This window comes from Mixophyes fleayi, chromosome 2 (assembly GCF_038048845.1).
Source record: "Mixophyes fleayi isolate aMixFle1 chromosome 2, aMixFle1.hap1, whole genome shotgun sequence".
Classification (NCBI taxonomy): domain Eukaryota; kingdom Metazoa; phylum Chordata; class Amphibia; order Anura; family Limnodynastidae; genus Mixophyes; species Mixophyes fleayi.
Window position 1 is genome coordinate 324715758 of NC_134403.1, and position 17954 is coordinate 324733711.

At 39.9% G+C, this 17954-nt stretch overlaps 1 protein-coding gene across 1 annotated transcript in view; it reads left to right on the forward strand.

The window, feature by feature from the left end:
* Nucleotides 1-17954, forward strand: part of WSCD1 (WSC domain containing 1) — a 180417-nt gene that overhangs the window by 59637 nt on the left and 102826 nt on the right. The window contains exon 2 of the mRNA XM_075196776.1: nt 9348-10060. Within this exon, the coding sequence (XP_075052877.1) occupies nt 9622-10060 (439 nt within the window). The 5' untranslated portion in view covers nt 9348-9621. The remainder of the gene's footprint in view (nt 1-9347; nt 10061-17954) is intronic.

Consider the following 17954-nt stretch of genomic DNA (forward strand, 5'->3'; position numbering starts at 1 on the left):
ATAGTCACAGCACTCACATCACTTTCCCTTCCCTATTCACTACAATAATTATTGACAGATGTTCAAGACTGATGCCGGGTTTTTAATTTGTTGTAAAAATGTTGTTACAAGACAAACTCCTCTTTCTGCAGAGATGCTGACAAAAATTCTGTTTTTCAATCATGAGGGTGTGATGAGAAGCCATAATGTCTGAGATTATGGCTTCTCATTGGTGCTCATGCTCACACCCCCCCTTCCAAATTGGCACACACCCCAGGTTATTGGCCAGAACTGAAACACTAACCACGGAGACCCCTTTCTATGGGCTTCAAGGAAGGGAAGGAGCTAATCAGCTCTTGGTGGTAGTGCAGTTTTAAAAGAACATAATTATTTAATTTATTATTATTATTATTATTATTATTATTATTATTATTATTATTATTATTATTTATTATTATTATTATTATTTAAAAAGAACATTCTTAGAGTATGCCAATGTTGAATTTTTTTATTGACAAATGATTTTTTCTTTTTTCTTTTACATCTGCATTTAAAATGCATCTTTTGCTTATTCTGTTTCTTTCCATGCAGGAAATGTTACATTTCACTAGCTCACAATGCCTTCTTTTTTCAGTGTTCTAAGAGGTAAGAGATATACTACATGAATATCCTATCAATGACATGAACAAATATACCTTGCTTTAAAGCTCAAAAACGCTGCCTTTCGTTATCTGTGGCGCTCTTGTTCTGGATAAAATGAATAGCCTCTTTGCAGCCTACGGAGACAGAAACCCTCTATGAGCTATACAAAAGCTGGAGCCATTTTCTCCACTGCATTTATGCTGAAAAAATTCTCTCTAAGCTTTCATGGTTTCACAGAAAGGGAATAGAGTTGGACGTAGGGAGGGGACCTAGTCACCCCGGGCATGATGCCGGCTTTTATTTCCAATAAGAGGTGAAAGGTCCCCTCAAGCACAAAGAAGCTCTTTTTTTGCTTGGACAATTCTATCCCTGTGAGGAACAGATATGCTAACAGTCTCAGCAAAGCAAACTTGAAAAGAAAACATTACCCAGTCCAAATCATTTAAAACAAGCTTTAGATTTACTGATGAAGACAGATGCGTACACATCCAGAGCTGATTAATCAAAGTTCTCCTCTCATTTTAAAACATCAGGGTTTACAGTTTTGTTTTCCTTGCCGAATGTAGCTGGAGATTTCCATTATGTGATTGATAGAACACTACTTTGGAATTCAGTGGCTAAAGCTCATGTTAATACACTTTTACTGATTAACCCATTTTATTTTGTTGTGAAGTACCACTAAATAAAGATTCCAAGTTGTTTCAATATGATGCATTTATAAATATAGAAGTAAACATTTGCATACTATGACATTTACAGCTGCTATGCGGTATTCTAGTGCTTTCTTTTGTGATCTAATTGAGGTTTTGCAAGAGCCTCCACATTCAGCGTCGGACCTGCCATGAGACAAGGCGAAAACCTTTCCTAAGTGGAACTTTCTGCCAGATTGAAGGGGCGGCAAAGTAGCATTCTTCTCAGATGACTTTGTTCTGCAGGAGGCTGGCCACCTAGCAACAGCTGGCCGGATTGCAAGCATCCCAGAGAACTGAATTGCATCAATTTTTGTACTGTCCTTCCCCCCATACATGGACTTATGAACCTAAGTGTTTATGTCTGATCGCTTTAGATTTGTCTTTAGCGAGGACAATGGCGGATGCAGTGTCAGTTAGGGCAACTTCTGTTCTTTCCTATGTCCCACTCTAGTGAGTTTAAAATAGCTGAAAGAAAGAGGACACATCCTATTTGCCCTTCCTCTGCATCATATTCAGGGAGTGTTACAAAAACAAAAAAAAATCCTGTCAGAAATGCCTTTGACAGTGATTCATCTCATCTCCGTTATCTCTACATTTGAAACAAAAAAGACATCAGTCGTGCAACAGAGCTAGTTTGAGGGTTACTAAGGATACTTGTCATATCCTGTTGTTACACCCTGTGTATTCTTCCTCCTGTTGTGCTCCTGTTATTATGCTGCATTGGGATCTCAACATTCATTCTGCTGACCTGTTTTCATCTGTGAACCTGGTATTTCCCTGTGCATCTCCCTGTACTTGCTGCCTGGAATCTTTCCACGCCTCCTGTTTACCTGCAACTGTGTATACCTGGTAATTTCTACAAGACCATACTACATCATCTGTTCAGTCTCTTCAGCAATAAACTTGTATGTTTATCACCATTATTCATGGCTCCTTAGCTGTATTTCTATATTGATCCGTGACAATTTGTACCCCTTACATTGTAACATGGTTTGTCCCAGAAAACATTTACTCCATTTTTTGCCTTACTTTCCTTAATGACTCAAGCCCTAAGTCTGAAGTATTTGATTTTACACTATTTTTTCCTATTTCATTGGCATATCCAATATCTAAGCGCCACTGGCATCAGCAATTGACCTGGCTGTGGTAGCATTAGTGGGTAAAAATGTATAGTCAGAAACTGACTAGCTCCTCTGCAATATCTTCTTTAAATTAATGTATATTGTAGGTCCCCTCCTTTTTACTCTGGATAAGGATAACATTACTTACCTAGCATATCATTTGACTGTTAATGGCTAGTGATTTCAACCCTGTTATAGCTATGTAGGTTTATATCCTGGATAAGCACCACCATACATCTCCTCTCTTGTCTAAAATTATCTCCCAACTCGGCAAGTCCATTCTGCACAAGATCTGCGTCTCTCATCCACCCTCATTACATCCTCCCATTCCCGGTTACAGGACTTTTTTCAGGCTGCGCCTACTCTATGGAATTCTCTCCCTCGCACAATAAGACTCTCCTCTGGTCTACAAACTTTCAAGCGTTCTCTGAAAACCTACCTCTTTAGACAAGCTTATAATATTTCTCATCCACCCTCTTAACCTCACTACCTTACCCTATTACCATCCGTTACACAATTTCGCACACAACAATTTCCCCCTGACCAACATTGTTTTGTGACAGGACCATTTAGCCTATGAGTCACTTTTACCTTTGCAGCCTGGCTGGGCCCAAATGCAAAATGTTGACTTAGCCTTAGCCTCATATGTCAAACTCCCATTGTCCCATAGATTATAAGCTTGCGAGCAGGGCCTTCTCACCTCTTTGTCTGTTTTACCCAGTTTGTTTATTAGTTTACTATGTTTGTCCCCAATTGTAACGTGCTACGGAATATGTTGGCGCTATATAAATAAATGATGATGATCTAAAGTTAATTTTACCAACTAAATTAAACAAATGTTGTTCAGTTCTCATTATGAATTTAAAATACATTGATAACTAATTCTTTAGGTACCACTTCATACATTTAATTATAGACATGTGTAATTATTTTAAGGAGCTTTGACTTTATATAAAATATTTATGGTCTAGACTTGTGCTTTTAGCAAATTGGTCCTAATTGCAAATGTTTGATGCACTAAGGTAGGCATAATATCTTACTAGGAAAAAATAGTTATGGATAAGATAGGCTAAAGTTGATATACACTATATGGACAAAAGTATTTGACCACTCCTGTTAATTATTGAATTGAGGTGTTTCAATCAGACCCATTGCTAGAGGTGTATAAAATCAAGCACCTAGCCATGCAGTCTCCAATTGCAAACATTCGTGATACAAAATGAAGAGATCAGTGACTTCAAGCGTGGTACTGTGATAGGATGCCACCGTTGCAATAAGACGGTTCATGAAACTTCAATCCTGCTGCATAATCCATGGTAATAAGTGATATTATTAGAAAGTGGAAGCTTTTAGGAACAACAGCAATTCAGCTATGAAGCAGAAGACCAGGTAAAATCACAGAGCATGGTCAACAATTGCTAAGGTGCATGCTACGTAAAAGTCGCCAATGCACTGCTGATTCCATAGCTGAAGAGTTCCGAACTTCCACTGGCATTAATGTAAGCACAAAAACTGTGCAGCAGGAGCTTAACAAATGGGTTTCCATGGCCGAGCAGCTGCATGCAAGCCGCACATCACCAAGACCAATGCCAAGTGTCGGAAGGAATGATGTACAGCACATTGACACTGGACTGTGTAGCAGTGGAAACGTGTTCTGTGGAGTGAGGAATCACATTTCTCTGTTTGGCTGTCAGATGGGCAACTCTGGGTTTGACGGATGCCAGGAGAACGTTACCTGCCGACTGCATTATGCCAACTGTGAAGTCTGGTTGAGGAGGGATAATGGTATAATTCTGTTTTTCAGGGTTTGGGCTAGGGCCCTTTACTCCAGTGAAGGACAATCTTAAAGCTTCAGCATACCAAGTCATTTTGGACAATACTATGCTTCCAATTTTGTGGCAACAGTTTGGGGAAGGCCCTTTTCTATGACATGACTGTGCAACAGTGCACAAAGCAAGGACTACAGATACATGGTTTGATGAGTTTGGTGTGGAAGAACTTGACTGGCCCACACAGAGTCCTGACCTCAACCTCATTGAACACCTTTGGGATGAACTGGAACTGAGATTGTGAGCGAAACCTCTTCGTCCAACATCAGTGCTGACCTCATAAATACTCTACAGAATGAATGGGCACAAATTCCCACAGAAGCACTCCAACATCTTGTGGAAAGCCTTCCAAGAAGAGTGGAAGCTGATATTGCTGCAATAGGGGGACCAACTCCATATTAAAATATATATATTTGAATACAATGTCAATACAGTCCCTGTTGGTGTAATGGTCAAGTGTCTGAATACTTTTGTCTATATATGGCCTGATTCATTAAGAAACGTAAGGCAAAAAAAATGAGTAGGTTTTCTCCTGGACAAAATCATTTTACAATGCAAGAGGTGCAAATTAGTTTTTTATTTTGTTCAGAAGTTAAATGCTGTCTAAATTTCTGTGTACAAATAAGCTATCAAGTATTTGTGTGCTACATGAAAAATCAAAGTTGATCTAGGACATGCTCTACCCCAACTATAAATCTGCCATTACATTTTAAATTTACAACCGCCTCTAATGCAACATGGCCAAAGTGCAAAGTTACTCATTTTGTTGCTTTAGTTTTCGTAATGAACCAGGCCCATAGTGTAAAAAATAGTGGTTTAAGTGCACTTAATAAATGCTTACAATAATTGAAAGAAAAACATTACTTTTTAGTGTTCAATGGTCCTTGTATCCAAACACATTAAGTATAAATATTATTTATTGCAATCATTTTATAACCCATTTATAAATAACGTGTGTCATGCCAGGCTCTTAGGTCCTGTTACTTACCCCTCTGCTGTCTTTCTAAGCTGTCCCTGCACTCCACAGGCTCTGCTGTTTTCGTATCTCTCTGGAGGATGCTGGCCAGTCTGTCTCTACATACTAGATTGTCACCTGCTGTCTCTTAGCCAGTCAGAGTGCTGCTCCAGCTCAGGTGCCCACAGCCTCCAATCAGAGCATAGCAGTCTCAGATTTCCCTCCAAAACCAGAGCCTGGGCACCTCCATTGTGGATGCAAGCATCTAATCCATCTCAGCCAGTCAGGGTGCTGCTCCAGCTCAGCTGACCGCAGCCTCCAATCAGCGGATAGCAATTACAATTAACGGACTTCCTGGAGCCCTAACCTGTTTGCCACTGCCAGGTTGATTACTCAGATGCCAACCTGGTTTCTAGCAGTCTGCAGTCTACTCAGTTCCTTCTGCCCAGACAATGCAGCTTGCATTCCAGTTCCATTCCAGTCCAGTCCAGTACAGCATTTTGGTTCCAGTCCTGTCTTCTTTGCTAATCTGATCCCCGTCTTGCTAATCTTGACTACTGTTGACTTCTTGCCATTCTCCTGTGTCACTCACACTTAATAATCTCCTGAACTCTCAGCAACCACCGCCTGCACTTGTTCTTTCCCTCTATGCAAAGGAACCTAATCAGGCCAGCCAGCATTGCGCACATAGCCACTAGTTCAGCTCCAGAGACACAACTCAGTCTCAATTACAGACAAATCTCCAGGCGTGACAAGGTGGAAATATGATTTATTTTCCCTTTATTTTCTTAATAATTAATCAGATATAAATTGAGCAGAAGTTATGTTATATTTCTGGATACCTGTTTGTTTTGTTGGCCACCAAACATTTCCTCTTCATAAGCCAAGTTCATCATCCTCACCAAAAATATTATAGATAGAGATGAAAGTTTTCAGCATAATCCATGCTACTTCAACTGCCAGTGTTTTTAGTTGCTGAATCTGTGATCAAGTTGTGATAGAGCTGTGGTAGAACTGTGGTAGAGCTGTGGTAGAGCTGTGTTAGAGCTGTGGTAGAGGCTAGAGCTGTGATAGAGCTGTGGTAGAGTTGTGATAGAGCTGTGGTAGAGCTGTGGTAGAGCTGTGGTAGAGCTGTGGTAGAGTTGTGGTAGAGCTGTGGTAGAGGCTAGAGCTGTGATAGAGCTGTGGTAGAACTGTGGTAGAGCTGAAAAGGTTTTGAAGTTCAGAAGAAGCTGTCTTCTAAGTTTTTTTGTACACAAAGGTGTTTCTAAAACTTCTTATTTAAAATAATAAATAAAGAAATAATAATGCATTCAACAAATCTACATTGCAAATCACAATTGATCCTCCAAAAAGTCTTTTTAAATAAATGAATTTATCAAAAACATTATTAAAAGATCTATGAATCTGTTTGTAGATATCAAACATTTGGGCCAAATTAGTGTATTGTCCTTTAAACTAAACTAAATATCTCTAATTATGGAAATCTCACCCAGGAATCAATCCCGAGAGGTAGCCTGTCCACTAACATTTTATATCACATCTATAATAAGTAAATATATTCACAGCACTATCTCACACTGTTCCAATGATGTAATATTAAATGGAAAACCGCAGACAAGCAGCAACATTCAGTGGCAGTGAGAAATTTACTGGATTAAATACTAGTCAGCCCTTCGTGTCCCTTTATCTCTGTGGCCCAAGTGTCAAAAATATAATGCAAGTTTGCTGTATACCATTTTACGCACCATATGATGAATAATATCGGAGTCCTGTTGCAACAACATTGTAACTACATTTTAGTAAGAAGTCAAATCCCACCAATATATATATATATATATATATATATATATATATATATATATATATATATATATATATATATATATATATATATATATAATCTACTATATAAAAGCCTAGTGGCGTGGGTCTGTGTGTGGAAAAAAAAAAACCAAGCTGCAGCGCCACCTGCTGGGCGAAGTTATACACTGACCTACTAAATTCTTAGTGTGTGTGGGAAAAAAAATCAGAAAGGGCTGAAATTTGCTGCAGCGCCACCTGCTGGGCGGAGTTATACACTGACCTACTAAATTCTTAGTGTGTGTGAAAAAAAACTCAGAAAGGGCTGAAATTTGCTGCAGCGCCACCTGCTGGGCGAAGTTATACACTGACCTACTAAATTCTTAGTGTGTGTGAAAAAAAACCTCAGAAAGGGCTGAAATTTGCTGCAGCGCCACCTGCTGGGCGGAGTTATACACTGACCTACTAAATTCTTAGTGTGTGTGGGAAAAAAAACTCAGAAAGGGCTGAAATTTGGTATACTAATATGTTTTTAATTTGTTAATTTAATTTGTTAATTGTTAAAAGTGTTTATAAAGATTTTAAAAACATATATATATATTTCTTGAAGGAGAAGTGACAGTTGGGAGTGGTTGGTGGTTGCCAGGGGTGACAGTGGGGAGTGGTTGGTGGTTGCCGGGAGTGACAGAGCGAGAGGAGTGTGATACTCAGGACCGCTGAGAGAGATCCCTGTGTCTGGATAGACATCTGGATAGATGTGGCGATAAAGATGAAGGATGAGGTGATGGAGAAAAATGATGAGGTGGTGACATGTGGACAAAACCACGTTAAAAAAGGGCGCTTGCGTCAGGCAGTAACACTCTTCACCTGAGGAGGCCTGGCCTAGCCCCAAATGCATGACAAGAACCTTTGTAACACCTTAAGTAGCTTGATTTGACTAGAATGCATGAGTATCATGTACGAGTTAACTTGTCTACTTTATAAAAGCCTAGTGGCGTGTGTCTGTGTGTGAAAAAAAAAACAAGCTGCAGCGCCACCTGCTGGACGAAGTTATACACTGACCTACTAAATTCTTAGTGTGTGTGGAAAAAAAAAACTCAGAAAGGGCTGAAATTTGGTATACTAAGATGTTTATAATTTGTTAATTTAATTTGTTAATTGTTAAAAGTGTTTATAAAGATTTTAAAAACATATATATATATTTCTTGAAGGAGAAGTGACAGTTGGGAGTGGTTGGTGGTTGCCGGGGGTGACAGTGGGGAGTGGTTGGTGGTTGCCGGGAGTGACAGAGCGAGAGGAGTGTGATACTCAGGACCGCTGAGAGAGATCCCTGTGTCTGGATAGACATCTGGATAGATGTGGCGATAAAGATGAAGGATGAGGTGATGGAGAAAAATTATGAGGTGGTGACATGTGGACAAAACCACGTTAAAAAAGGGCGCTTACGTCCGGAAGTAACGCTCTTCCCCTGAGGAGGCCTGATCTAGCCCCAAATGCATGACAAGAACCTTTTTAACACCTTAAGTAGCTTGATTTGACTAGAATGCATGAGTATCAAGCACGGGTTAACTTGTAAGAACATCCAACCTTACTAACAGGACGCAATAAAGTAAGAACTGATCTGGCTCCATCCAAATGAAATACCCAGATCTTGTGTGTGTGTGTGTGTGTATATGTATATATATATATATATATATATATATATATATATATATATATATATATATATATATATATATATATATATATATTGAAATGTTTAAAAACTTCTTTCTATTTTTATCTTGGCTGCTAAGTGGATGAAGGTGGTTAGCTGGCATTTTTAAACTTTGTCTCTTGATAATTAAAGTTAGTAACCATATTACGTTTAATGAATAATGTGCATCATCAGAGATAGTGTATTAACTTTCTACACCTGGATTTCTGGACTAGATATGATCCAATGCTACATAATCCTATTTGCCTTTAGTTTTTAAAGTGCTACAGTTGCATATGTTCATACCAAACATATATACTTTACCAGGGACATAACGTTTTACCTTCTTTGGATTTGTTTTTCATTATGTATCATTTGTTCTTATTTGAAGACTTTAAATCATACTTGCCTGCCTCTCCCGGAGTTTCTGGGAGACTCACCAAGACTAGCATCATTATAACCCTGCTGGGCGATGATGTGATTGCGGATCCCCGAGGGGAGTTTTATAAAGCTGGCGAGTATGTTTTAAATCAAGATTTTTCAATACTACTGCTGGCAGCTTTACTACTGATAATAACAATAATTCTAATAATTGTATTTATTTAACATATTTTTCTTTCCATTTCACAGGCAGTTTAGCGCTTCAGAAACAATCCCAAATAATGGAGCAGATCTTTGGAAAAATTGCGCTGGATTTACAAAGGAGATGTCATACGTAGCTAGAATGCTGTCATGTTACATGGGAACTTTGAAGGGACATGCATTGAGGTTTCTGGAAGATATTCTTTAATCCATAGATAATTAAAGCAATTTTCAGTTGGGGGACCACTTCCCCTTTTTCCTTTTTTTTTCTGTTTTGTTTTTTTTTTATTTATTTTTTTATTTTATTTTTTTTAGAGAGGGCATGGCCAAAACTTTTTTTAGTCTACAGAAATTTCTAAGGCGGGCTCAGTTTTTCCTCTTCTTTCTCACCATTGCGTATTTAATGGCTGGAAGTCTGCTACTTTTACAAAGGTCGTATTTGGTGATCCAACAGAACAATCGTGGAACTTCCAGTGTTCAGGGCTCTGCAAGTGATAGTTTGATGCCTGATGATCGGTATCTGGACAATAGGATGTTTCAGTCACCATACTGGAGTCCTAAAGGATTGGGGGGAGGAAATGTTCAAGGTAGACCACTGACTAATGCAAGAAATGCTTTGCTTGACCAGCCAATTTGGTTGATATCTAGGAACTCGGAGTTAAGGCAGCTGAGAAGAAGATGGTTTCACAATTTTGTGAATGGTCAGGAACTTGGCCAGGGCACAGCATCAAAATTACAGAAGCATACGCTTGTAAATAAAGGTGGGTCTAATTTGTGTAATTATACGTGTGCGTGTGTGTGTATGTGCATATATATATTGTCTGTTGGCGAATATCTTCCACAGCTCTCAAGGTAAAAGTAACCTATTAGACCACATACAGAGTGACAGAAATTAAAAAGATAATTTTTTGGTTGTAAACAGTATTTTACTGCTGGAAGGAAACCTTGCCACAACGTGACATAATAACCATGCAACAAATCTTATTTTCTAAATAGCATTTTTGATCCATTTACCAAATAATTTGCTAATATATCAAAACTGCTACACATTACAAATTGGACATGTGCAATGCTGGGTGAGTCTGCTAATATAATATATTTATAGAAAGAGAAAGATTTTCTGACCTATGGGTTTTGAACTAATGGGAAAATTGTTGGTATGAAAAGATGGAAATACAAAACTGGATTAAGTATTCCCTGGAGTGAATGGAGTGAAATGTAGGGCCACCATTCATTAGGTCCACGTGACAGAATGGACCTCCTATAACACCCTGTCTGTAGTATTGCTTGTGGAGCGGCTGGGCTTGCCTTGCTACCATCCCTTTTTCTTTATCCCAAATACGCCCTCTACCCGCAGTAGGGGGGGGGGGTTGCTGTTGCCACAACTAGGCTCCTTAGCAGCACCTAGAACCACATCCTTCTGGTTAACTCTCGCTGCTAGTGTACAGCCTTGCTGGTACACTTTGGCTGGTACCCCTGGCCTCTTGCCTTCAGATCGAGGTTGCTGTGGATGGTTCCCCCTGGCCTATCACAATGGCCAGAGCTGTATGATAGTGGACAGAACATTGGTACTGGATGCAGGATCCCAACCTCAGAAAAGCCGGATAACAGATTAGATTGGGTCTAATCTGTATGTCATAGGAATTACAGCAGGGAAGTAGACGTCAAAGCGGATTAAGCAGTGATGTTTATTAGCTCAAAAAGTCCTGAAAAGGAAAGTAACTAGTTTGAGGTACTAGTGATATCCAGAAAGTACAGATGGTATAATACATTGCATGGTCAAACAGGGCCATTTTTATACACATTCTGACACATATGTTAGCTGGGTGTAACACCACTCCTTGATCCTAGATGGCTCCACAAAGACTGATAAATCACATTCAATAATTACCATTAGGATGTACTATATCCTTTAACCGTGGAGCTAATTCATTTTAAGCTTTAACAAAATTTACTTCAATCTCTTCATTTCCTTAGTTGAGTGTAAAGTTTCATGTACTAGTTGCATCTTGAGTCTTCATTGTTCAGATAGGTTCCAAGATGCAAGAAGAAAACCTACATAGGACCGAAAGGTAACAACTGGGTTGTTCACTTCACATGAAACGACTTAATTAGCCTGATTAGTCTGCCTTCAGAAGTTGCAAAAAAATGTGAAGTTCCTTCCCTGGTATTGTCTCAGAAATAAATACATTTACTATACAAAAGTGCAACACAATATAATAAAAATCAGTACAGCACTGTGCTACTAATTTAAATATATTTATACAATAAGTTATTTATAAGGGATCCAGCTACAGTCCATTTTGGATCTTCTAACTGCCAGTCAAACAGCAGGCTATTTAATAGTTGCACATGTAAGGTGAAGTTTAAAAGTGTGTTAGTTTGCTCATTTCTTCTCTCGCATTACCTGGAGAAAGAAACTGGAATCCTCTATAGATAGAGAGAACAGCTATTTGTATGTATGTGAAGTAAACTTGCCAACTTCTGTTGATTATGGTAACTAGCATTTAATGTTGAATAACAAAATAAATAAATAATTTAAATAAGGACAGCATGCCCCCCACCCCAAACAAAAAATATATGGGATACCAGCAATCATAGCCTGGGCTGTTTGCAACTGCCAACGCTAGGCTTTGATAGGCTTGGCAGGTGACACTATAACAAGGAATCCTGCTGTGTGGGCCCTCCTCTTGTACTGTCTCACAGGCCTAGCCCTTTCAGCACAGGGATGAATTCCATGGCGATATCCCGCACACATAATAAATTCAGGCCCCTCCCTTACAAAAAACAGCACCTGAAAGCACAGGGGCGCCTCCCAACACCCCTGCTGGTGTGGTTGGGATAATAAATGGATAAAAGAGAAAAAAACACTTAATTGTTTTCTGTGGCACTACTGGTCCCAGCTGGCCCTGTCAGCCATACACTGCTTGGGTATGTAAGTTTCATTACAGGAGAATGAAAACTTCTGTTTTTGTTTCCTATACAAAATATACAACCTGTCATGGTTTTTATGTGAAGCACTGTGTTCACTAGAAAGACAAGTTATAAAACTGTTATCCGTTTATATCAATTTAAACACCATTTATTTTTTAAAGCCGTATTGCTATGGTCCATTTGATATATTTGTTAAAATGACATTTATGCAATAGTCAGTTTGCTAAAGTAATGTTTTAATGCTCTACTGGGTATATTGTTAGATAAATTTCTCTTTTCTATCACTGGAATTGTTTTTCTTTCCATACCTGATTTTTGGAGATGTTCGATCAAATATGAAGTGATACCCACTGTCATTGGCTAAATTTCACAAGGCTAATCTAGTCTGTTTTCCCAAGGCTTCTCACCAACTGAATTGCTTTGAAGTGAATAACATGTAGTGTTTAAGCTGAAATGCTACACTGACACTCCACTCAATCAAATGTTAGTTAAATGGGTTGTAACCTTGTATATTACAGTTGTAAAATTTATTTTAAGACAGTATGAACAAAGCTTTAAGGAGAGGAGATACAACTCCCATAATTCCTTTGTCTGAGCCAGAGGTGATAACAGTGATGTAAATTTGTAAGTGTCACGCCTAGCAGGTAACTGAGGCCTACTTACTGGTATTTTCATCGCTAAACAAAGTGTCCCTCCTAGTTAGCAGAGTAGTATTAGGTGAATAAGGGAGATCAAACAATCCGAGGTCATGCCTTGCAGGCAGAGAGGAACAACAGGGTCAGGCAGAAGTGTAGTCAGGAAGCCGTAGGTCAAACCAGGAAATCTGTTAATGCCAGAAGGAGAACCAAAAGGGAGGGCAGAGGAAACCAAGTCTGGAGCCGAGGAATCAGTCAGAATGCTTGGGAGCAAGCAGGAACGCTGGAGCATATGAGAGCTTGATACTCTGGCGCCAGAGTCTCCTTTAAATAGAGCTGCTTTCTCATTGGTGGCAGTGAATTAGCCGGTGGAACAGCTAATGCCGACAGTCAGTGTCCTGTTGCCTAGCAACGAAGACACGCGCCTACTGCACATGTTCCCCCCCGGCCGGAAACAGGAAGGAGAAATGCCGGAGCTGTCAGAGGGGCAGGCGTCCGTCCCTGACACCGAGTAAATGTGTGGGGACGGCGCCTGACAGTAAAAAGCTAGTCTTACCTCTAAGACCTTCTGCCTGGATCTCTGAAGCTGGTTTTGTGGGGGTAAACGGGCACTGCTCTCACTCTGTAAAGAAGACAATGGTTAGAGGAAAGCTGAATAATGGTTTCTACGACGATTAAAAACCTAAACCCAAGTGAATGTTAATGACAATATTATAAAGGAGCATAAATCGCTAGAACCGATTTACAAGGTCTTCGCCTATTGCAGTCCCCTTTCCAAGGAACATGATATCTTCCTTAGTAGTTAGTTGCCCCCAGGTCTTACTTCATGTTAGTAGAAGTGTATAAAACACAATGCTGCTGGTGGGGTGGGCAGAACATTGAAGGAGGTAGCAGACATCTGCAGTGGTAGCAAGATAAGTCCAAAGTACAGGCCAACGTCAGTGAGTGAGTACAAAGGCACAATCAAAAGACAAGCTGAAATCTGTATTACATTCTGGGGTCAGGACTGGCAAAGTTCCATAGAACAAATCTGTATTACAGGCTGGGGTAAGGTCTGGCACAGTTCAATGCAAAATCCAGTTAACAGGCCCAGTTCAGGGCAGGAAGGGGTTAATAGCAAATCCAGAAACAGGCAATGGTCAGGGGCATGAACAGGTCTCAATAAGAAATTAAATCAGGTAAGAAAGGAGTTGTTATTTCCAGAGGGGATAATCCGGTGTGGGCTGGCAAAGTTCAGCCCGGGGGGCGCACAGGTGGCCGCATAAGATCACACGCTATGCGGCCGCGTCATCGCGTGTCATTTGATGTGGCCGTCTGTGCGCTGACGCGGCCGTATCGCATGTCTTGTGATGCGGACGCTTGTAATATTCATTAAATATTGTATTCAACGTGGGGGGGGGAGGGGCGGCCAAAATAGCTGTCAAACAGAGCGGCCCGATGCCCCCCTGCTCCCCGGCCCGGCCTGCCCCTGGGGATAATGAAGACAGACCACCTTAATTATTTGCACCTAGTGCATCACATTCTAATGGAGATTGTAGGAGCAATAGAAAACTAGTCCTATTGCTAAATATTAATAAATAGTCCAATTTATCCCTTATATAAATCAAATATCTGAGTTGCTCTTTGTTCTAGGTATGGCAAGCACTTTAATGCATAGTTGCCTACTGTCTATGGGCTCCCAAATAAACAAATTGTTTACATTTACTGCAAAGTGGGGAACCACGCTATGAAGCCCCAACCACCCAGTGTACACCTAGTGACAGGGGCATGATAACATCATCACACCCCTGCCACACAATGTGTACAGAGCTGGACCTTGATAATTTATTAACCACACATACTTTGCTCCATGAATATAGCCCTGCCCACCTCTTCTTTACCTTGTCTCGTCGTTTCCCAGAATGAAGGTAAGAAAAGTAAACAATTATGCATTAGCAGACGGGCCCAATCTGCCAATAATGTGATTCTGACATATGCTAGCAGGGTTGATCTGGACTCACAAGCATTTGTTACAATTAACTTTACTGCCCCAGGTGCAGTGAATATTGATAGCCCTGACCAGCTGCTATATGTCTGCTTTTAATATACCAGATTGTTGCAGACACTGTGCTCATTGCGCTCCCCCTATCCTAATTTATTGGATCAGTGATAGTCCCAGAAGATAAAACACAAGTAAGAACTACCCAGTAAATAATAGGGCACCAGTAATACCTTGAGCCAGATCAAAACTCTTTCCTTACATTTAAACAAAACATTTTTTTGGACGATGTATAAAGTTGGTCATGGGTCTTTTGCGTTATATAATCCAGGGCATTTTATGCATTCTTCTCTACATAGGACTTCCTTCTGTTGTTACCCTTTGAAGCTGTAATGATCATTGTGAAGATCATACTTGCCTACTTTTGAATGCAGCTGTCCGGGAGGGGGTCTGTCAAGGGGGCCCCGTCCCCCACCATCTTCAACAACCGCAACAGCTGGATCTGGGATTTTTGCCTGCTCTCTTGGGAGTCCGGGAGAACTCCCAAAAATTCGTGAGTCTCTTGGACATTCCAGGAGAGTAGGTAACTATGGTGAAGAAACGTGGTTCCCAAATCACTCAGACACAGTATTAGGGAAAAATAGAAGGATGATTTATTCTGCAGAACAGGATTAAATACAACACGGTCCCATAACGATAGCAGGTCAAACAAATGAGGAAATCAGTTCAAATAAATCCAGTGAGATATGTTCCACAGCGCATCTCTGGCAGAGCATCACCTCTTGGCCAAAAGTTAGTCACACACGTCCAGCTCCCAGGGTAGCCTCTTTTATCACCTCCTAATCCAACCTTGGGATCTGCCTGTCCAGAGGAGTTGCAAAAGGTCTCGATTGGTGGGCTACTTACACTATCCAGCCCCCTCCTCAACCCCCCCAGGTGTCTTCCCTCAAGTGAACCCTGTGGGGTCTGGCTCCTGGCTAGCTGTAGAGCTGACTAGTGGACAATAGGGAGCAAACAGAAATAACAATGGTAGCTTAATTCACTTAACTCCTGAGTGTTCCCTGTGGAAGTGGAATATAAACCCTGAAGTACTTTTCCAAGGAGATGTTATAGTTACATCACTGATACTTTCTGATAACAACATGGCTAAAAAGTGCAATTCAGTTATGGATTAGATTAAGGGGTTGTAACACCATACACCATGCCCATTGCTTTACAATCATGTCATTTGATTTTAATATTTCATGTGTGCTTATGTAATGCTGATTATTGGGACATTTATGATGAGATTAGATGAAGACAAAAACTCAGAAGATAATTCATAGACAGACTCAAATGTATATATTGTGTGACTATAATGCTGCTGCCATCAACAAATAAGAGTGTAATGTGTGGAATTGTGTTGGAATAAACAGTTAATTGCTCTAATGTAATACTATAAATTAGTGTAAATGCATAAAAATTATACAAGTTAATGTATGAACAAATACAACTCAAAATGACATGATTGTAGAAACCAAACCAAACCATGGAAGTGATTTGATTATTTCTTGTCAACATATACATGGGTGTGGACTTCAGATAGAGATGGCTACACTCTACATCAGCTTTGTGCCAATCTTCAACATAAACTTCATCTCCCATATAAGTAACTGAACAAATTTTGGAAGCCAGTGGAAAATTACAAGGTGCTTCTGATGAGTGTGTTCCCACCTTGACTTGTGTGAACATGAAGAAGAGGTTTCCAGGCTCTATGTCCAGCAGTGAGCATGATACCAAAGAATAGATAACTACTCTGAGCTGGCAGATAACTATAGTGTAAGGATGGAAGGATATAGCAACAAGCCCAAGAGGGTAAGGGACACACTGATGGTCATACAGCATAATCAATCACCACATGACACCAAATTCAAGAAGAATACAGGTGGAAGGAGAACTCTTTGCACTAATGCCATAAACCAGACACCTAAGTCTAGAGCCTATGCGTCACAAAACGAAAGCATTCTCCAGAACCAAGCCAAGAATAAAGTTTGGTTAATATAAATGGTTTAGAACAGCCTGGTTATCATCAGCTGACTGTTACAATAGGTAGAATGACTAGTTCATGTTTCATATCTCCCCTTTCCACGGTCTCTCCTAAATCAGACTGTACCATACCACCCAGATGTCAATGGGGGCTTTAATATTGGTAGCTGATGACAGTTTTGTCTTACAGCTACCATTGTTAATCTGCCACCTCATGTATGAATTGTTCCCTACACCTCTTAGATTGTAAGATCATTTGGGCAGAGCCATCTTTACCTTCTGTCTTTTTGTCATTGTATGTAATGTATTTGCATTATAGTACACTCAGTTTGCAGCACTGAGCAATATATCATCATCATCAGCTATTTATGTAGCACCAGTAATTCCGCAGCGCTGTTCAGAGCAATCACTCATATCAGTCCCTGCCCCACTGGAGCTTACAGTCTAAATTCCCTAACACACACACAGACAGAGAGAGAGAGAGAGAGAGAGAGAGACTAGGGTCAATTTGATAGCAGCCAATTTACCCTTCTAGTATGTTTTTGGAGTGTGGGAGGAAACCGAAGCACTAGGAAGAAACCCACACAAACACAGGGAGAACATACAAACTCCACACATCAACGTTTAAAACATGCACACTGTACAATGGTAGTGTCACTTCACACTGTGCTTTATAGAAGTACAATACATTTGTAAATAGCTTTTTTCCACTTCAGAAATTTGCCCTTATTTTTATAGTATTATCCTTGATAAAGCTTTTGTGAATTATTCATAATAGCAATTTTATATTTTTTGTTAGATTTATGTTACTAGCAAAGACTTCTGGTTACTCCAGTAAATTTACAATGGCAGTCTTACTCATTGTACATTTGGAGCAGTAGGTGGTGTCTTTGTTCATTCTGTGTTTCCAAAACGATTTTTTTATTCTGCAGTGACATAAGTCTCAAAATACATTTCCAAAGATATAACATTATGTGTCCATTTTTTACAACATGTCGGGTCATTTACCACAAGCAAAACGGTAGAGACCCAGGAGTATATTTACTATCCTGTGGGTTTCAAAAACTGGAGATGTTGCCTATA